We start from the raw sequence: 21,192 nt of genomic DNA, 5'->3' as shown, positions 1-21,192 counted from the left end.
GCTATGAATTCAGACAGAGAAAAGCCGTTGTACGCTACCAAGCTCCTCTCAAGGGTCAGTATTCTCACCACGTCGAGTCCGGCTTTGTGTGAACATTCCTACGAGATTCTGGTTCATGTTGACATAAGTGTTGCAGATTTGTCTACACATCCATGTATCATATCCAAAATATTCTTTGAGAGATTACTTTTTTTAAAGGCATATTTATTTAGATAGAAGCCGTTATTATACGTGTAAATCATGCACATTGTCACCGTATTCAACAGTATTCATAGACTGGCATTCAAATGGATGCTATTGCGGGGACAAATGTGTGCCTGGAAAGCATTTCCCATTCCATTACACTTCCACCAGCAGCCTGACATAAGGCAGCTTGGCTCTATTATATGGTAGCTAATTAGTGTTTAACGGTGTAATTTTCCCCCTCTCCATTCTGCTGATTGATTGAATCATATGGACGTCATCGGATCTTACCGATTTATTGTCGTTTCCGTTTTCTTTTCTTTTTATCCGTAGAGCCTAGGAAGCAGAGTATATTTTTCCGCCGCCACTCAACCCCATCCAGACGGAGGTATTCGTTCAGCACCACGAGACCATGCAGTCCATACAGCAGACACAGAAGTAGCAGGTCATCATCACTTTCCTTTTTTTAAATTTCTTTGTGCATTCATGTTTTCTAGCTTAGGGATGATCTAACAATTTTATGACTTTAAAATAATCATCAACTTTAGTTTAATATTTAGTTACACTTTTTCCTACTAAGCCTGTGTCTTTCTGCTCCTTCGACTGCAGTTTTAGGAGAATTGAACCTGATGGGTAAGATAAAGCTTTATAAGGCACTGAGAAACCCAGTAATGCAGTTAGTTCTGTGTAAGCACTTTGGTTTAAGAGATGGATTAAAGGCAGTGTGCACGATGTCGGGCCGACTAACGAAACAAATGTGTAGCCAATTAGCAGAACGGGGCGTGTCTTTTCACTATGCAGTGGAGAGTGTTCAGTGCGCATGTGTGACATTAGCCTCACATTAGGGGTGACACCCATTTGGGTTCGGGGTGTGTTTGTTTAGGTGATTTCAAATGTCAACATTGGCTTTCAAACATCGTGCACAGATTTGGGTGTGTTTATTTATGTCACGTTTGGTGGTGTTTGGTCAAATTTGCTTATGAAATCGCTTATATTCAATATTTATTTTGTCACCACCTTTTGTGGTGTACACCTGCCCAACCTTCAGGACTTGTACAATTTTAGAGTGAAGAAACGGGCAGGTAACATCATTACAGTCCCCTCTCAGCCCCTGACACAACCTGTTTGCACGTCTCCCTTCAGGAAGACGTTACGGATCTCTGTGCACTAGAACATCTAGGCACAAACAGTTTTTTCCCCCATACCATATCTGGCTTAAACAGCTAATACAGGGATTGTTACGCATGTTCTGTAATTCGTTCTGTATTTCATTATCCATCTCTAATTACTGCCTTTTTCTCAAGTACTATGTAAATATGTGAATCCTTACTATTTAAATGTTTACTGTTCTCATGACGTATATTTATGTATGTACAGGTGCATCTCATCTAAGTAAATTAGAATGTGGTGCAAAAGTTTATTTATTTCAGTAATTCAACTCAAATAAATCTTGAAGCAATTTGGACTATAAGCTTCTCCACCCTTCCTCCAGACTCTTGGATCTTGGTTTCCAAACGAAATATAAAACTTGCTCTCATCTGAAAAGAGGACTTTGGACCACCGGTCAACCATCCGGTTCTTCTTCACCTTAGCTCAGCTTAGACGCACCTGACCTTGTCTCTGGTTTTAGGAGTGGTTTAATAACTTAAAAACTGTAGCCAAATTCCTTGACATGTCTGTGTGTGGTGGCTCTTGATGCTTTGACCCCAGCCTCAGTCCATTCCTTGTGAAGTTCACCCAAATTCTTGTATGGATTTTGCTTGCCAAAGCTCTCTCAGCTGCGGTTCTTTCAGTTGGTCATGCATCTTTTTCTTCCACACTTTTTCCTTCCACTCAACTTGCTTTTGGATACAGAGCTCCGTGAACGGCTTCTTTGGCAATGATTGAATGTGGTTGACCCTCCTTGTGAAGAGGGTCAGATCAGCAGTCTTCCCCATGATTGTGTAGCCTAGTGAGCCAAATTGAGAGACCTTTTTGATGGCTCAGGAAACCTTTGCAGATGTTTTGTGTTGATTTGCTGATTGACACGTCACCATATTCTAATTTTTTGAGATTCGGTGCGTTTTTGTTAAATGTGAGCCAAAATCATCACAATTAAAAGAACCAAAGACTTAAACTAAAATTCAGTCTGTGTACTGAATTTATATCATACAAAAGTTTCACTATTTGAGTTGAATTACTGAAATAAGTGAACTTTTCTACGACATTCTAATTTATTTAGATTTGCATGTATGTACCAACGGCACCTTAAAAAGCACAAGAAGTTCCAAATTACCTGGCAAATAAAGCTGATTCTGATTCAGATTCTAATTCCGATTCTGAAATCTTTTTTTCTGGTTTTCTTTATTCTTTAGACGTAGACACGCCATTCACAGTAGCGACTCGACCTCCTCCTCTTCATCCGATGAGGAGAAATTTGAAAGGCGGAGGAGTAAGAGTAGGAACAGGCCAGCAAACAGGTAAAAGTCACTCACTAGTGAAATCCTTATGTAGGCTGTTGTTTAGCAGAAGACACAGTATATAATGTATTTTATGTGTCCCAGCACAATCTTTTGTTTTATTCCATATCTAAAATTCTGCTTTTGGGTATTTACAATAATGGAATTTTGACTTTGATACCAAAACCAGAAAAAAAAACTTTGTCCACAAATCCTTCTGTAGAATAAAGCTTGAAGTTTAGTGTATTAAAAAAATTTTGTTCTGCAGATGCCTGCCAATGAATGTCCGGAAAGAGGATCTCTTAGGAATTCACAAGGACCGTATTAAGATCGGAGCAAGTCTTGCGGATGTTGATCCGATGCAGATTGACCAGACGGTTTGTGTATTTTTTTTCTCTTGTGTTTCCGTATTGTTCAGTCATTTAACAAGAAATCATATCTCTTTTGCTAATTGCTGATTTCCCCTGGGACTAGGTGCGCTTTGACAGTATCGGTGGTTTGAATAGACACATTGCTGCTTTAAAGGAAATGGTGGTCTTTCCTTTGCTCTACCCTGAGGTCTTTGAGCGGTTTAAGATTCAACCTCCAAGGTAAGACGGAGCCTTAACCACTCTTTCCAGCAGCTATGACTTTATTGGATTTAGATATTGATAATCAGGAACATAATGGGCATGTTTACTGCACCTGGACACTTTAAGGACAATCATTAAAAAAACATACACATTTATGTATATGATTATTTATGTATATACATTATTTTTCCACTTATATTTTCATATTTTATATAGTTTTTATATTGTTTATACTTTTTTTATTTATCTCCTTTTGGTTTTGGTTTATTTTTTTTTTTATCCTAAATTGCATTCCTTTTTTTATGCTTATATATCAGACAGATGCAAAAAGCATTTCACTGCATGTCGTACCCTGTATGTTATGTGTATGTGACCAATAAAATTTGATTTGATTTGATGTTTAAGAGAAAACATAGCTTGCATACATGTAGAAGGATTTCAACTCTGTGGGATGTTTCCTTTGCCAGACTATATAGATTGGTTATTTGCCTAAAATAGTGGATGGATGAAGCCATGAGTTTTCTTACCAAAACATTTAGTTTGATTTGTTATATATATATGTATGTATGTATGTATATTATACAATGTATTAAAAATTTTATTTATATATTTATATATATATATATATATATATATATATATATATATATATATATATATATATATATATATATAATTTTTAATACATTGTCTTCTGAAATGCAACAGAGGCTGTCTATTTTACGGTCCTCCGGGTACTGGGAAGACTCTGGTGGCACGAGCGCTGGCCAATGAATGCAGTCAAGGGGAGAAGAAGGTGTCCTTCTTTATGAGGAAAGGAGCCGACTGCCTTAGCAAATGGGTGGGAGAATCAGAAAGACAGCTTCGACTCCTTTTCGACCAGGTAGATTCTTTTTAATTTGTTTGTATGATGCTATCACTAGTCAATTATTACTATATCGACCGTATCGGTTTTGGTTCCAATTATTTAATTATTTTCTTTAGATGATGATCAGCAATATTATGAATATTGTTAAATGTTTAGGTTTAAAAAGGTGCATTATGTCTTCAGGATATTTTTAATATGTATATTTAAAGCGTAAAATAATTGCAATATATTTTTTTTTCGGCCATATATTATTACTCTTAGTAGTTTTTTTTTTTTTTAATGGTTTTCTCACCTCCCAGTTTTATCTATAATAACACCCAGTTTTTCCATCTTGTATCGGAAGGCATATCAGATGCGTCCATCTATTATATTCTTTGATGAAATTGACGGGATTGCACCTGTTCGTTCTAGTAGACAAGACCAGATCCACAGGTATGTTTAGATTTTATTTGTTGTTATGCTGACATACATAATGTGTACAAACTGATAGCAAATGTTTTTTTTTGTCATCTGATGGTAAAAAAAAAACTCTTAAAGCACATAGGGTATGTTTTAATTAGTGTGATCCTTTTTGGCAACAGCTCCATCGTGTCCACTCTGCTGGCTTTGATGGACGGACTGGACAGTCGTGGTGAGGTGGTCGTAATTGGAGCCACTAATCGTCTGGACGCCATAGATCCTGCTCTCAGACGGCCTGGACGCTTCGACAGGGAGTTTTTGTTCAGCCTTCCTGACAGAGAGGTGTGTCAAAAAGACAAAAAGTTGTACTGATATCAGTGGTGTTGTTTTTTTTTCTGTTAAAAAATCCTTTTAAACAATACTTTAAATTTTTAATCATTATAATTGGTAACAATTACTTGGATATTGAGTTGATACTATTGTAAAAGTACTGAGGACACTGAGTTTTAGAAGCTACAGTGTCACAAGTATATCCTTTGCCTGTTTTTAGGCTCGTAAAGACATTTTAAAGATCCACACACGACAGTGGGATCCCCAGCCATCAGATGCGTTCCTAGAGGAACTGGCTGACAAGTGTGTCGGTAAGCCTTCTACAGTCTCTCCTTTCATTTCTGAGCGTGTTATTAGGAGAACAATTTAATAAAATTGTTTGCTATTTGTCTCTCTCTCAGGTTACTGCGGCGCAGACATTAAAGCAGTGTGTGCAGAAGCAGCCCTCTGTGCCTTGCGCCGTCGCTACCCCCAGATCTACACCACCTCGCAAAAACTCCTTTTAGATGTCGCGTCTATCAGCGTGGAAGGCCGTGACTTCTTGTCCGCCATGAGGAAGATTGTGCCGACGTCTCAAAGGGCTATGGTGTCACCGGCCAAAGCTCTGACAACTGTAATTCAACCCCTGCTGGCTAACACACTCTGTGAAGCCATGAAGGCTCTGCAGAGGGTTTTCCCTCATGTGGAGCAGGGCATAAAGAAGAGGAAAAAGGACAATAGTATGTTAATAACTGACCGCTGTCATATATTTATGATCTAGTCTATTAAGTGTTTTATTTCTAGTGCCTAGTGATCCCATACCGTCTGTTTATTGGTTTTAATTTTGTGGTGTAACACAAAGATCATCAATAATCCCTTGTCCGTTTGTGCTGTAGATGCGGTCGGCGTTTTAGACGACTTGCTGCAGAGTGAAGATGAGGCCTCCTTTATGTGCACTAGTAATCCTGCCCAGACTAATACAGGCCCAACTGGCTCCTTTCTTCATTTTACCAAGTCAGTGTGTAACAGTGATTTAATATGTATAATGTTTTTTTGTTCGAATAGTCAGTAGCGTTTATGTTCTACTCTGCTTGCATGAAGCAGGATAGCTGCACAGGAGCCGACCACGTTTAGGCCGCGGCTGCTGCTCTGTGGGAATCTGGGCTCGGGGCAGAGTACACACCTGGGCCCTGCGATGCTGCATACATTGGAGAAGTTTACCGTCTACACACTGGACATGGCGGTGCTTTTTGGAGTCAGCACTACCAGCCCAGAGGAGGCGTGTGCACAGGTAGACCACATACTCACTCTACTGACCACTAAAGCTATCTTTCTGACCAATCAATTTATGCCAGTCAATTTCTTATTTATTATTATTAAAAAAAAAAAAGTTTGTCCAAGGTTTTCTAAAGCTCTATGTTGCTTAACAGATGCTGCTATCAGTAAATGTGTTATGCTGATTATTATGAGAAACGTAGCTTGGTGATTTATGAATTATTACATTTTAATCCTTATCCAGCTGTTCTGTGAAGCTAAAAGAACAGCACCCAGCATCCTGTACATACCACATATGCAACGCTGGTGGGACACGGTGAGTTCTGCACTCAGAGCCACGTTCCTCAGTCTCCTGCAGGACATCCCCTCCTTCTCGCCCATCCTCCTCCTTGCCACATGCAACCTGCCGTATCACAGCCTCTACACAGAGGTACGTATGACCTTCACTACCAGAGGTCACAGCACTGCAGCTGTCTCACCCACCAACAAGGGCTAAGGGGTTTTGTGTTAAACTGCCTGTTAGGTTTTTCTTGTTAGTAAGACTGGCACCTCTGGATTGGCATGGCAATGACAAATCAAACTTTTCTATAGGTGATTATTATAGACCCTTGGCCCTGACTAGTCCTTTTTGTTTTGTTATTTTACTACAGGTGCAGGATCTGTTTCGTATCGAGTACGGGGAGGTGTTCGACATCCCACTTCCCTCCAAAGAGGAGAGGCACAAGTTCTTTGAGGATCTTATTCTGAACCAAGCTTCCAAAGCTCCTTCTTCTAAAAGAGAAGCGGGTATGAGTTGTCAAGTTAGTTAATCAAGAACAATGTTTAAAAGTTAATAGGTTCATTTAAATAAACTAATGCACTTCCAGTACCCCTTAATCAATGACTAATGGTTAATACATAATCTGGAACTGTTTCATTCTTTTCCACTTTAAAATGAGCTGTCTGTTATTACATCTTTATGTATAACCTTAATATAGCTTAGTAACGGCCTGAGCCACTATTAGTCACCAAAACAGCTCGGTGCTACTTGAGATTCTGCAAGGCTCTCTGTATCCATGCTGCAGGAATGAAAATCCTCACGTTCTTGATAAAATGCATTACATGATGCAGGATAGTGGAAGAGTAACAGTGGTTATATGGACTCGCGAGATAAAAGCATTTGAAATCAGTTCCAAGTTAATTGTGAATATGTTGCACTCAGTTCTTCAGGCTCTGGAAGTTCTTCCAGTGGCCCCTCCACCTCCTCCACGCCAGCTCTCTGAGCAAGAGCAGCAGAAACTAGAGGAACAGGAAGAAGACACACTCAGGGAACTCCGCCTCTTCCTACGTGATGTCACCAACAGACTCGCTCAGGACAAGCGCTTCAAGGCTTTCACAAAGCCAGTGGACACCGAGGAGGTCAGAGTCATCACTTTTAATAAACCGAATCACTGTGTTGAAGTATTTTATCTAGATGATCATATTCAAATCCGGTCCTCTTTGCTCCTTGGAATCTCCAGGTTCCCGATTACACTACAGTCATTAAGCAGCCCATGGACCTCTCCACGTTACTCTCCAGAATCGATCTGCATAAATATCACACTGTTAAAGACTATCTTCACGATGTGGACCTGATTTGGAAGAATGCTTTAGAGTATAATCCAGACAAAGATCCCTCAGGTGAAGTAGAATTTAAATGAAAGAATGGCAGTAAATAAAGGTTACTTGCAAGAAATATATTATTCATTGTTACTAAGTGGTTTGGTTTGGTCTGCTTTTCGTTTCAGATCGCTTGATCAGACATCGTGCCTGCGCACTCAAGGACACTGTTCATGCCATCATCAAAGATGAATTAGATGAAAACTTTGAAAAGATCTGTGTTGAGATCAAGGAGTCCCGTCTGAGACGAGGTTCTTGTTTATTTATTACGGTCACTGATCTTTCTGTATCTTGTCGTCGTGCACTAAAGAGAATGCCTTAATAGTAAAGTCTCTAAAGGTGAATACTTCTTCAGTAGTGCAGTATGTGGTTTGGGATACAACCCTATCTGTAATCTGCCATTGTTATTGAGGTTTCGCAAGTATTACAGAGGTGTTAGGAGAATAGAAATCTGTGGCTGACAGCATGGTTACTAAATTGTCAGCATGGTTACTAAATTGTTGGTGAAAGAGACAGAAAAACAAAACTTGATCTCGCCTATTAGCTCGTGCATTAAGGTAAGTATGATGCCGACTTTTTGCTGCAGTTTTGTGCTTTTTAATTTTATTCCGTAGTGCTATTTGTGAATCAGACACAGTCGTCCGATTTCAAAGCTCAACTGTCGCACGACGATTAGAAAACCGCAAACGGTGGCAAACCAGCTGTTTTAATCTGTCAGCATGTTGTCGTCATGCAGATTTGTATAGTGAGCTTTTAGTCAGTGGGGCTCTGTGTGTCGAGTCAGTTAAAACCGCTGAGTCGGGGAGGCTTCACTTTTACGATGCATGCACTTCCCTGTCAAGTCAGATTAGACAGTTGTTCACAGGTCTTTGGTTCTACTACGCTCATATGTTAAGATGTGTACATATCTGTACTGACATTATGGCATTCAGTCGAAACCCGACAGCTCCGACTGGGAATTACTGAGAATTACAAAGACTCGCAGCAAACTCTTCCTGTACACAAAGTTTTAGAGGATATTTTTTGCTTGCTCAACTTTTGCATAATGTTTATTTTCAGGTTGTACATCGTCCAGGTTTACACCTTCATATTACCACGTTCTGCCAAAAATCCAAGCATCTTCAGAGCCAAAGACTAATGAAAGTGGCCCTTCCAAAGATTCCCCTGTTACAGCAACAGTGACCACACCAAAACAACCAGGTAAACGGGCTCTCAGCTCTCCCAAGTCATGTCATGTTGTCTTGTGCTGGTCGATGTTGACACCGGAGTAGTGCATGCCGTTTCATTTCCTTTATAGTAAAATATTATAAAAGTAGAATGGTGTAATACATACATTTCTCTTCAAATAACAAACGTGTGCATCTTTATAGTTGCACAGAGGAAACGGAGGCGCAAGAGGCTTTGGAGCAATGGGCTAATGCGCCGTAAGAAGTCTACACCGTTGCACACTAAAGACACGAACGTAGCCGAGTCGGATGAAGACGATGACGATGAGGATGAAGAAGAGGGAAAAACAGCAGAGCAGGACCTAAATGAGTCTGAACAGATCGACAGGAGCGAAAACCCAGAAACTGTGCACAGCCACAATGGACAGGTCAGCAGCGTCGAAGGAGATTGCACCGATTCGTCTGTGGATGGGATCCAGAATGGAAAAACTACTGGAATACTGGATGGAGAGAATAGAAACAATGGTGAGGTCCAACCAATGGAGCACTCCGGTGATAAAAGGGGTGCAGAGGGAGATGCAGGTGTAGGTAAGTTATATCTTGGGGGAATTTTGTTATAGTTTATTTAATCCATATTGTTGTGGAACTAAGATAAGTTGATTGTATCAATGTTTTTGCTTTCTTTATAGCAGCTACAAACAGCTGTTTTAACAGTGACTGACTATGTTCTTGATGGTATAAAAACAATGCAGCTTGTCACTGAGAAACCAGAAAAGTGGCCAGTTTTGAAGCCTTAAAACTAAAATCTTGCCTCATCTCTGACTCCTGACACCGGAGACTCCTACACAAGAGAACCGAATTAAATATCTAATGCAAAACTGTTTAATAATTATACACATTATGTTTTAATGTGGCACTATTTACGTGGCTCATCCCTTAAGCCTCTTTATTAGTTCCTACAGAAATGATCACGTATTATACATGAATACATATAATAAGGTATACAAAACGTATATATGACTTTCATATAAACTTCCTGGCTGATCAGAGGCAGCGATTTAACAGCGACTGACATCAATTCAAATGAATTAATATAATTGAGCAGAATGTACACTATTAGTAAGATTTTGTACTGTTTACCTCAGTCACACGGCTAATGTTGACGGTCATATTTGTTTTTGTTTGTATAGAGAAAGGGATAAAGCATATGACCAGAGGCTTAAAGTTACAGGCTCAGAAGCAGCTTGATTTCAACACTGCCATGAAGGCCCAGGAGCAGAAGAGCCAGCAAGTCATTGTGGATCACAACAAGCTAAAGGTATGAACCGTTATTAATGGTCCAGGTACAAGTGCTGCAGGGCTTTCTAATATAGTTGTAATGAAGAATAGACTTATGAATATTGTCTTGAAGCCATTCCAAGCTGGCAGCGTAATCAATTTGTACATTCATTCAAAACCAAATACTATAATAATAATAATATATAATAATTAGGGTTGGGTATCAAAAGAGATTTTTCGGTTCCGGTTCCAGTTCTGCCTTACGATTCCCGGTTCTGATTCCATAATAAAAGAAATGTGAAAAATATAATGCACAATACTTAAACAATTCCATTTCTGTTTATTAATCACTCTTTAAATATTTTAAACAGAGCATTTCAATTCATATCAATTTAAATAAATCCAACATCAAATTTAACATCCAGAATTACAACTTACCAAACAGTTAGTTAGCAATTTTTCTGAAGAAAAATTAACATGTCCGCTTTCTCTGGGAGAAGACGAGACCTTTCCTGGCTTATTGTAGATTTGCTTCATTGTTGTAGCTTTCTAAATGAATCCACACTTTAGACTTTATTTTAGACATGTTTAACACAAAGCGTACCTCAGCACAGCAGCGCGAGTGACTGATTTCTGTGGTAAGCTGCGTTAATTTGGTTGCGTGACTGTAAACATTGTAAACAATTAATATTCATGAGGTAAATCATGGCTATTTAAAGTGACCGCTCCCAGCGCTTTGCCCGTCATCACATCGGAACCGCGTTTGGAACTGAAACTTAAAAATTTCGCGCGATTCCGGTTCCTGTTAAAATACTCACGGTTCTTGGTTCCCAACCCTAATAATAATATTTAGTGGACTCTAAGCATACACATGGAATATAATTGATATGAGAGAGAAACAAATACTCCTCAATAAGGTCTATCCCAGGAATTTGAAAAACACACGATTCTTATTTATTCCAGCTAATTAACCATAAATATTTTACTGAAAGTTAATCCTATAAAAGAGAGCACAGGGGGGACTGTTCTAGAAAAGTGAAATATTATCGATAGAAGCGTTTAATCTCTCTTTTTCTCCAGCATTTTGTTAACGAACTGTTCAAAGTGTCCCGTCGTTTTGGTTTCAGAATCTTTTGCAGATGGTGGTAGTGAAGACTGAGGGTTACGAGGTTGACCGTTTAGAGAAGCTTTACGCCCGTTTGTGCCAGAGCATCTACAGACACAGGAAAAATCATGACAAGACCGCACTTATACAGGTATTAATGGATACTTAAATACAACGAAGGAGACCGACTCGCTCGAGATATTATATTTGACAATATTGTATCTGAAATGTCAGGTACTCGAGTAATTTCTTGAATGGTTGTATGAAATTATTAATACTCTTTTTCATGCTGTTCTGTACCTATGGAACATGGCTGTACTGCTGAATCACAGCTGAGCTAATATTCATTACAGCAACATGAGTAATTTCAGAAACTAATTGTAAAACTAAGCTAATTATCATTTTTAAATTTCTTTACAGGAGATGACAAAGGAGGTGGAGTTTTCATAGTTTACCTAAACAATACAAACTAATTCATGCATAGTACTAAATTATATTTTACTACAGTGATTAAAAGCCTGAGTTATGTATGTTTCTTATATATTCCTGATCTATTAAAAAATTTTCTCAGCATTTTTTTTTGGTCCTGTGCTTTTCTTCAACATATTGCTTCTTTCAGTTGTGTGTGTGTATGATTGTGTGTGTGAGATGTATATAGTGTGTGTGTGATGTATATAGTGTGGATGTGTGTGTATGATGTATATGATGTATATGTGGGTGTGTGTCTTTTGATGTGTGTGTATGGGGGTGTGTGTATGTGTGTGTTCCTGTCTGGTTTGCACTTGGTATTGAGTCACTGAACTGATACTGTTTGAAAAACTTCTGTATGAGATTTATTTTAAAATGTAGCTCATCTTGAATAATAAAAATGAAACAGCGTGTTTACTGAGATGGGGAAATTCCGTGTGCTGCTTTCCAGTGAGTCACGTGACCTCAATGGGTCTCATTGGTCGGTTACGTGGGTAAACCTCGGAAGTTTTCAGCAGCCGACTGACGCCGTTTGGACGCGGTGCCTTGCATGACCGAACCCCAGTAGGTTACTTCATGTATTTTACCTTCTGTTCGCACGTTGATATGCAAAAAACTTTGAACGTTTCATGTCCTTTTTTGAAGTCGCCGTGGGGAGTCGCCTGTCGATGACGTAAACACGTAACACTGACAGCAGAGACGCCTCTCATTAAAGAAAATGCCATTAAAAATGAGGCTCAAATTATCGCTGCGTTTGATGAACAAATGATTTGCTTTAGTACAGGGTTTGTACGCACGGCTGCGTGTGAACAAAAATCAACTGTCGCCTTGCATCTATCGCCAAGCTAATAACTGAGGAGCCGAGGAGCGGCTAGTTAGCTTAGCTTAGCATAGGTTAGCTTAGCATAGGTTAGCTTAGCTTCAGTACTGCAGCCTGAACCGGTGAAGCGAAGCGGGTTAGCTGTTAGCATTCGAGGAAAAAAAAAACACCACTTGGGCTTGTGCTGAACAGTGAGCGGTTTCTCCCTGGTGAGTTTACAGCAGTTTAGCATCCTCGTGTTCAGTCTTGGTTGACAGCCAGAAGCTAACTAACTCTCAAAACACAAGATATAAAACCAAGTTTTAGCCACTTGTCTACAAGCGTTTATACATCACTTATAACGGCTAATAATACACAGCTGTGTGAAGGAGTGGAATAAGTAACGACCTGTAATATTCCCTAAACATACAGACTGGTTATTTAGGTTTATTTCGAATAGGGGAAAAAAGCAAACGCTCTTTTGCTTTCTGCATTTTTTGTTTTGTTTTTTTGTTTAAAAAAATAATGATAATATTTACACAATTATTTTCCTTTATTTTTATTTCATTCACCTAAATGTATTCTGATGCATTTATGAGGAATCGATGGGAAGTACAAAACAAAACAAAAACATTGCCTGCTTGTTCACAGCATGGTTCAAATTAAAGTCCACAATGAAACACTGAAATCATTTTGTTTATGTATATATTTCAGTATATGTGATGTGCTTAGTGAGTCCGGTGAAGTCTAGTGATTCCTTTGAGAAGTGAAGTTGTGTCCTGTGCTGATGTCACAGGGAGGCAATGTCCCCAGTTCAATGTCTGTAGATTTTGCTGCTTCTAAAAACAAAAAGAGCGAGAGCTTATTTTCTCTAAATTTCCCCAGTGATGTGCATCAAAGTACTAAGAAATCCAGCACAGAAATAGTAAAGATGTTAAAATTAAACTGTATGGTCCAGAATGCAGTGCATTTATATGACACAGTTGCACTGATGTTGCCTTAAAGCTTTCCTCTGACGTTTTTGTGTAAAAGTTGTAAAAGACACAGTGATTACGACGACGTGTGAAAACCGTTTATGTTTCTACTTCTGCCTGTTTTCAGTTTTTGTTTCTATTCGTTTTACTATTGAACAGTTTAACATGCAAATTGAAAACAGATATTTTCCCGTCGGCTTCATGCATGGTATTCATATCGGGGGCCATCGGTGCTTTTTGTCCTGAAAATGCCAGAATACCTGAGAAACTTCCTGAGTTGTAATTATGACATTGAGGTGGCTTGTGCCTGCAAACAAAAGTGATGGTGGTATAATCAGAATCAGAAGAGCTTTATTGCCAAGTATGCTTGCGCATACAAGGAATGTGTTTTAGTGTCATATGCTTCCAGTACACAGAGACAGCTAAATGATATTACCAAGAAAATACACATGTTAAAAATAAAAAATAAATTGTATGTACACTTGTGCTATATATGGTAGAATAGAATGAGATGCAGGGATGTACTAGGATAGAATTAAATGTAAGGTTATTGCACACTGTTTTTGCATAATGGTGGGAACATTTTAACCGTTAATGAGGTTGATTGCCTGGGGGAAGAAACTGTTGTTGTGGCTGGTTGTGCTGGTATTTGGGGCTCTGTATCACCAGCCAGATGGTAAAAGGGGTTGGCTTGATTTGGTTCATTTTCTGAGCCCTTTTACTCACTCTGGATGTATACAGTTCTTGTGTGGTGGGAAGGGGAGCACCAGTAATCTTTTTGGCAGTCCAAATCGTTCTCTGTAGTCTTCTGATGTCCGATTTAGTTGCTGAGCCAAACCAGACAGTTATAAAAATCCATAGAACAGACTCAGTGACAGATGAGTAGAACTGTTTCAGCAGCTCCTGTGGCAGGTTAAACTTCAACTGGCTTAGAAAGTACATCCTTGGTTCTTGTCAATGTGAGTGTCCCAGTTCCAGTCCTGGCAGATAGTGGAGCCCAGGAACTTGAAAGCCTTCAATGCAGCCACAGTGCTGTCCATGATGTGAGTGGGGGGAGTGCAGGGGGTTTCTCCTGAAGTCCACAATCATCTCCACTGTTGAGCGTATTGAGGTCCAAGTTGTTGTGACTGAACCAGACAGCCAGCTCTTTAACCTCCTGTCTGTAGGCAGAGTCGTCTCAGTCTTTGATGAGGCTGATGACTGTAGTGTCGTTCGCAAACTTCAGAAGCTAGACGTAGGGATTATCAGAGGTGCACTCATTGGTGTACAGGAGAAAAGCAGTGGGGAGAGAACACAACCTTGAGGGACGCCTGTGTCAGTGGAGCAGCTGTTGGACATGATCATAAAAGTTGAAGCTAGACAAACTAAAGGACTAAAGCACTGCTGCATCACTCTCTTTATGTTGAGAAAAATTGAATGATAAATCCTTCTGATGGGACTATCATCAGATTGTCGTATGGCTTTGTTTGTAATGTAGAAAACTGTAGACCATGTCTAAACTAAAAAGTCAACACTTCAACTAGTTTGTACAAGATTGAAGATGTTAATTATAAAGATAACTCTGCAAACCATTTAAGTTGGATTTTTTTTTCTTTCAGTAGCTAACCAAAAAAATTGTAATTAAAATGTGATCTTTATCTGATTTTTCTTTTTTCTTTTTTTTTAAGCAGATTGGAGTGGGGCAAACTTTTAGCATGTGAATTTCTTGCCACTTCAGACAGTCTTTGCCATCTCAAAGCCGCTCTGGTGCTACAGACACAATGTCGAGCCGAAGGAAGTCCACCACCCCCTGCATGGTGCTTCCATCTGATGTAATGGAGCAGGATGTGGATATGGAGAACCTTGCAGGGGAAGAAGGAGTTGAAAACTCTGTCGAAGGCCCTACAGATGGCGTACTGATTCCCTTGGACAGTGAAGGAGGTAAGGGTTGGTATCTTGAAGAAAAAAAACTTGAACCTTTTAAAAGGTTTAAAATATCTATCACTATGCACTTGTAATTTATTCAGAGGTACATATCTATCATATCATATACATATGTCATATCTATCTCACTTTGAAGGCCATCAACTATTGAATCAATGGAAAATGACCACAATAGTAACTACTGACCAGATATTATTTGGGCGATGGCCTATTCTCAGAATAGATAATTTTGTACATTAACTGTGTGTTAATTGTCTACCGGCATGCTGTTTTTCTGGCAATTCTACACCTGGTCAGGTCCCTTTTTATTGTTTGAGAGGCTGAAATGTGCATTGCAGCATACTGGCTTCTGTTATTAATATAACCTACATGCACGTCTGTGGTAGATGTACCTGAATCAATGGCAGCTGAATTTAGTTTAGAAAACAATTTTATTTATTTTACTTAATAATACTGGTGCAGAGTTTATTTTGTAGTCTTTATGCAAAGGCTGACATTGTTTTCTTTCCCTATTCTCAGAGCTTGAAGACAGCGTAAGCCATGCTACAGGAAAACGCCCAAGTCAAACTGCTGTAGAGCAATCGGTCACAGATATGATTGCTGAAGGAAACATTCAGGCTGAGTCGGAGGACATTGAAGATCCTTCTATCGCTGGGATTTCTCTCAGCAAAACTCCTATTATGAAAAAGAAGCCTGAGCCCAAAAGAATCGCAGTGTCTTTGAAAGGAGCAGAAGAGGCTGAATCGTTAATCGAAAGCGAAGGGGATCCGGAGTCAATGGAAGCACCCTCTATTACGGCAGATATGACCACCTCGATTCTTGGTGATTCCACGAAACCTAATGTGTTTGTTGGCATTCCCAATCCATCTCCTGCTGAGCAAAAGAAGCCAATTGTGAACCCTGCAACAGTACTTCCTGCCGGCCTAGCCCAGGTTCTGTCAGCCTTGCAGGCCCAGCAGAGTGCTCAGACTCAGCTCCTGATTCCAGTGAGCAGCATTCCAACCTACAACACAGCCATGGACACAAATGCACTTCTGGTGAACACATACAAGAAATTCCCTTATCCGTCTGTGCCTGAGATTATGGGCCTTTCAACCCAGACCAAGTTCTCAGAGGAGCAGATAAAGATCTGGTTCTCTGCTCAGCGTTTGAAGCATGGTGTCAGCTGGACGCCAGAGGAAGTTGAAGAGGCTCGAAGAAAACAGTTTAATGGCACAGTCCACACGGTGCCACAGACCATAACAGTCATTCCGGCTCACCATCTCTCCGCTACCAATGGTCTCCAATCGATCCTTCAGACTTGCCAAATAGTGGGGCAGCCAGGCCTGGTTCTGACACAGGTTGGGACTGCAAATAGCTTACCAGGCACCACCCCTATAACACTAACTGTTGCAGGAATGCCCAGTCAGAGCCAGGCATCTAAGATCACAGCTTGTCAGACCAGCTCTGCTGTTAGCGAAACAAAAAGAGCCACAACTGTCCAGCCACCATCACTGACTCCTCAGGAGAGCTCTGCTCTCAGCGCCGATCACTTTGGTCTGCGCCCAAAGAAGTCTAAGGAGCAGCTGGCTGAGCTGAAAGCCAGCTACATGAAAAACCACTTTGCCAGTGATGCCGAAATCGCCAGGCTGATGAAGCTGACCAACCTCACCAAAGGCGAGATCAAGAAGTGGTTCAGCGATACCCGTTATAACCAGCGAAATTCTAAAAACAACCACTTCAGCATACCCCATGAAAGCTCACGGACCAACAACAGCAGTGCCACCATTGTTATCGACTCTAGTGACGAGACCCCTCAGTCACCAACGCCGTCACCTGTCAAAGAGAAGGAGACCCGCAAGACCTGGAACCCATTTCCAGACTTCACTCTGCAAAAGTTTAAGGAGAAGACCCCAGAGCAGTTGGTGATTCTAGAAGAGAGCTATCAAAAATGCGACACCCCAACAGATGAAGAACTGAGTCGACTGAGAGCCGAAACAAAGCTCACCAGGCGGGAGATTGATGCGTGGTTCACAGAGAAGAGGAAAACTCCTGTCACAGAGTCATCTGAACAAAAGACGGATGAGATGGATGGTAAGCCCACCCAGAGTAAAGGTAACCAGAGTCCAAATGGAGGAAAAAAATTGTCCAAGGAAAAGATCACAAAGAAAACTCCAGAGCAGCTACATGTCCTCAAGAGTGCCTTTGTACGCACTCAGTGGCCATCTGCCGAGGAATACGACCAACTAGCTGAGGAAAGTGGGCTACCCCGATCTTACATCGTTAATTGGTTTGGGGATACCAGATATGCCTGGAAGAATGGGAACCTGAAGTGGTACTTTTATTACCAGAGTGGCAACTTAGAGGGTCTGAATGGCAACAAGACCAGGAAACGGCGGATTAGGAACCGTGGCTGGGGAAGGTCTCGCAGCAGGAGAGCCAGAAAATCCACAGGTTCTGAGAAGTCCCCACCCATAAAGTTCAAGACCGGGAAAGAGTTTCTTAAGGAATACTACTTGAAGCACAAGTTTTTAAATGAGCAAGATTTGGATGAGCTGGTAGCCAAATCGAACATGAGTTATGAGCAGGTCAGGGAGTGGTTCGCAGAGGTTGGTAGGAAGGTAGACATGGGCGCAGATCCTTTTGAAGATAATACTGGTAACGAGCAAGAAGAAGAGGAGTCTGAGGGGGAGAATGAGATGGCAGTTGAAGAGCAAGGGCCCTCAGCTCCCGGTGAGGATGATTGCGATGATGATGATGATGAGGATACTGATGATAGTGATTCCTGGGAGCCCCCACAAAGTGTTCGAAAAACCTTGTCAGGGTCTGAGGAACACTGATTCATCAGCTGCTTTACCTTCGGAAATAATCAAGGTTTGTGAAAAAAAAAGAGTAACTGAGGATCCAGTTACAACACATTGACTAATTCTGCTTGTGCCGCTTTTACATTGCTCACTTTCCTATTCAAGCTTACTGTTAGTGTTTGTTTTTTTGAAATTTGCAGACACAAATTGAAGACTGGTTCTGTCGAATTCAAGATATCCCTCAGCTGCGTTTATCTACGAACAGTCTTGCACACAAAATGAAGAATCCTGGCCCAGCTAGTCTGTACCTTCAAATGTGCAATTTGACTATAATAAAAAAAAAGACTGTAAAAAGGATAACATTTTTATTTCAGGTTATGGGCAGATTTTTTTTAAAGAAAACATTCCTCCCTTTGCCACAAGGAGGATCTATGGTGCCAAAGTTACTTTTGCTGAATGTTACGGTTCCCTGTTTTGTGAAAGGAAATAGTCAATCATGAAAATATGAGTATTTCTTGAGAGATAGGCTGAGAGAGCAAGAGACATGCACAAAAAAAAAAACCTGGGCACTTTTTGTTAGTGTTTTTAAAAAACCCTGCCTCTTAAGCCATCCAATGGTTTTAAGTATGAAAATATGTCTTGTATGAAATCTGTTGGAGTTTATTCTACAGTAATAGTAGGGCAATCATATTCAACTTTACTTTCTAAATCTACTGAGTGTAATATGTAAACGAATACAGCACATCCAGTGAAGATCTGTAGCTCTGATGAACAGAAGGCTGCTCTGGAGTCATGTGAGTCGACTTTCCCAGGATTTGGAGTTTCTCCTTGGGAGTCTGAAATGATGGAGCACAGCTGCAGAAGACTGTTAGTGGACTATTATCAGTGCCTGTACAAAGGAGTGGGACTGTTTTTTGTTCCCCTCTTGCACTGCTTCACCTGGACTCTTTTAAAGCCCCGTTTCGATTTTATTTGTGGTTTGCAGAGTCTTAACAATTTGTCATTTGTATTTCCCATGTGTACCTGAAGCTTAACCCTTATGTTCTGTTCAACTTGTTTAAACATTCTATGGTAAAAAGCTGAGCTGATGTCTCTCTTACAGTATGTGAGATTCTCTAATGAAAAGTGTTTTTTTTTTATACATTTATATTACATGTTCAGGTCTATTTAGCCAGGGAAGTACAAAATTTCTTAGTGTTAAATATTAGTTTTGGGGTTTTTTTTTCTTGAAAAAATTGATTATTTTTTTTAAGTCACTCTTCTGGTTCCTTCATCTTTTGCCTGAACACACAGAAGGGTTGTAAGTGTTCATATGCATAAAATTTGGGTATATTTTTAATATTAAGTATATACTATGATGCATCCCTTTTGTAAAAAATGAATTGTTTTGCTATATAACCTCAGAATTCCTTGCTACATCGAACAGAACATGAGGGTTAATAAGGACAGGAAGTTCACTTCCCATGTGAAATCTTAAGGCATCTGTTGTATAGATAATGGCCCCACTTTTTAATAACTAATATTTTTCATTAGTTTAATTTTCTATGAAAAGGAATGAATGATTTCTATACCCTGGATGTTTTTTCAATTGTCCCCTCTTGTAATATTGCATGCTGCAGCTGTTAAGGAGGATGAGAAGAAGAAAAAAAGCTCATTTTGTACATACATTTTATGGTTGCATTTTCTAAGTCGTTTTAAGCAATTTTATAAGTTTGTATTTATGATGATGATGACAAATCCCTCCGTGGCCCAAGTGGAGTGCTCGTACGGTGACCCTTTTTTGTGTGCGCTGAATTGTTAGTGATTTTTTTTTTCCTTAGGCAGAGCTTTGCCTAAAACTCCACTTGAATTGTTCTCTCGTCGGTGAACTTTTTTTATTTTTTTTGCCTGGTGTCCTCCATGTGATTCTGCACTTGTAGAGTATTGTAGACAGGAGATACATGATGAGTATTGTCTGAAAATTCACACACCTTTCTGCAGCATATCCATAAAAACAAAACAAACAAAAAAAAATTTCATCTAGATTTTAAAATGATGCATATACTTTTTGTTTTTCTTTTTCCCGGAATGTATTCTGTGAACTACTGCCTCCTTACATCTGTCACTAGTCATGTTAACAGCAGTACATTTACACAAGATCAACTTAAAATCACTGTAAGGCTCAGTAAAGCTCATTTAGGTCCAGAAATACGGTCGGGCACCATCATGGAGGAAACTTGTGAAATCATACCGAGCCTTAAAATTGAATCGGTGGCAGAAGCTTTATTTTCCAGAGCCATACGCCTTGTGCAATGCTTTTAATTTAAAACTGTTTTAATAGGCTGTGGCTTGATTTAGACAAAAGATATATTTTCTACTTGTTTGAGGACAACAATAAATTTAGATGAAAACCAACATGTGTGTGTTATTTTGAACTGCTTTTATGTTTCAGGGCTCTTGTGTAGAAAACTTTGGAAAAGATACAGATTGTGGGATTTGTGTGTCTCAGAAGAAGGCCTTCATCCTTTAGTCTTCCCTGAACGGTCATATGATGGGTTTATAGGGGTGATTCTCAAAAGTACTTTGAAATGTATGATTATTTTATGTGAAAGTAAATCATTTGGCCTAATTTTTCTTTTGCGTTGAAACCGTGTCTCTAATGCAAGTCATATTTTACCTTTCCCTTTCAAAGTAGACACTCTATAACCTTTAAAATGTTAATGAAAGTTTAAGGGAAATACAATATTAGTGTTCTGTAATTGTCATTATAGTACATCAGGATTATTGCCCACATGTAAGGAATAATAATATCTAACTTGTCATGCAGTTGCAATCTCACTGCAATTTCATTTCCTTTTAAAAACCTGGAAAATTGTTTAATAAATAAATAAATAAATTAATTGCAATCAACAAACTATTAGAGATTTGCAAATTAGTTTGTTTACAAGACACCGTGATTGGTAGCTAGCTTTTAGCATTCTGCTAGTTTGTATAGTGAGTTGTCATGCTTGAAATTAGAAACAAAACTATTGTTA

General features: G+C 39.6%; 2 protein-coding genes across 9 annotated transcripts in view; both read left to right on the top strand.

Moving 5' to 3' along the window:
* LOC113658754 (ATPase family AAA domain containing 2) overlaps positions 1–11,804 on the top strand; it is a 17,466-nt gene extending 5,662 nt beyond the window's left edge. The window contains exons 7-29 of one of the 4 annotated variants that reach the window (XM_027171332.2): positions 1–54; positions 517–628; positions 793–816; positions 2,538–2,642; positions 2,890–2,998; positions 3,096–3,211; positions 3,902–4,076; positions 4,405–4,493; positions 4,643–4,802; positions 5,011–5,101; positions 5,192–5,509; positions 5,666–5,783; positions 5,874–6,060; positions 6,289–6,474; positions 6,695–6,830; positions 7,246–7,442; positions 7,544–7,703; positions 7,811–7,933; positions 8,742–8,882; positions 9,053–9,436; positions 10,039–10,166; positions 11,254–11,382; positions 11,652–11,804. The exon at positions 1–54 is cut by the window's left edge and continues 138 nt beyond it. In XM_027171332.2, the coding sequence (XP_027027133.1) occupies positions 1–54; positions 517–628; positions 793–816; positions 2,538–2,642; positions 2,890–2,998; positions 3,096–3,211; positions 3,902–4,076; positions 4,405–4,493; positions 4,643–4,802; positions 5,011–5,101; positions 5,192–5,509; positions 5,666–5,783; positions 5,874–6,060; positions 6,289–6,474; positions 6,695–6,830; positions 7,246–7,442; positions 7,544–7,703; positions 7,811–7,933; positions 8,742–8,882; positions 9,053–9,436; positions 10,039–10,166; positions 11,254–11,382; positions 11,652–11,681 (3,272 nt within the window). In that variant the 3' untranslated portion in view covers positions 11,682–11,804. Of the gene's footprint in view, positions 55–516; positions 629–792; positions 817–2,537; positions 2,643–2,889; positions 2,999–3,095; positions 3,212–3,901; positions 4,077–4,404; positions 4,494–4,642; positions 4,803–5,010; positions 5,102–5,191; positions 5,510–5,665; positions 5,784–5,870; positions 6,061–6,288; positions 6,475–6,694; positions 6,831–7,245; positions 7,443–7,543; positions 7,704–7,810; positions 7,934–8,741; positions 8,883–9,052; positions 9,437–10,038; positions 10,167–11,253; positions 11,383–11,651 lie in introns of all 4 variants that reach the window. The other 3 variants (XM_027171325.2, XM_027171342.2, XM_027171339.2) reach the window with 3 other exon arrangements.
* Positions 11,805–12,072: 268 nt separating this feature from the next.
* On the top strand, positions 12,073–20,572 carry LOC113658801 (zinc fingers and homeoboxes protein 1-like). Of its 5 annotated transcripts, XM_027171344.2 has the most exons (4): positions 12,076–12,263; positions 15,140–15,392; positions 15,915–18,248; positions 18,379–20,572. In XM_027171344.2, exons 2-3 carry the CDS (start codon positions 15,233–15,235, stop codon positions 18,212–18,214), a joined length of 2,460 nt encoding a protein of 819 aa, XP_027027145.2. In that variant the 5' UTR covers positions 12,076–12,263; positions 15,140–15,232; the 3' UTR covers positions 18,215–18,248; positions 18,379–20,572. The 5 variants fall into 5 exon arrangements, with proteins under 5 accessions (XP_047664406.1, XP_027027147.2, XP_027027145.2 ...); XM_047808450.1 differs by having other exon boundaries at positions 12,073–12,263; positions 15,143–15,392; positions 15,915–20,572; XM_027171346.2 differs by having other exon boundaries at positions 12,073–12,263; positions 15,915–20,572.
* The last annotated feature ends 620 nt before the right edge of the window (positions 20,573–21,192 follow it).

This window comes from Tachysurus fulvidraco, chromosome 25, assembly GCF_022655615.1.
Source record: "Tachysurus fulvidraco isolate hzauxx_2018 chromosome 25, HZAU_PFXX_2.0, whole genome shotgun sequence".
Lineage (NCBI taxonomy): Eukaryota > Metazoa > Chordata > Actinopteri > Siluriformes > Bagridae > Tachysurus > Tachysurus fulvidraco.
This window is presented reverse-complemented; position numbering and strand designations above follow the sequence as displayed.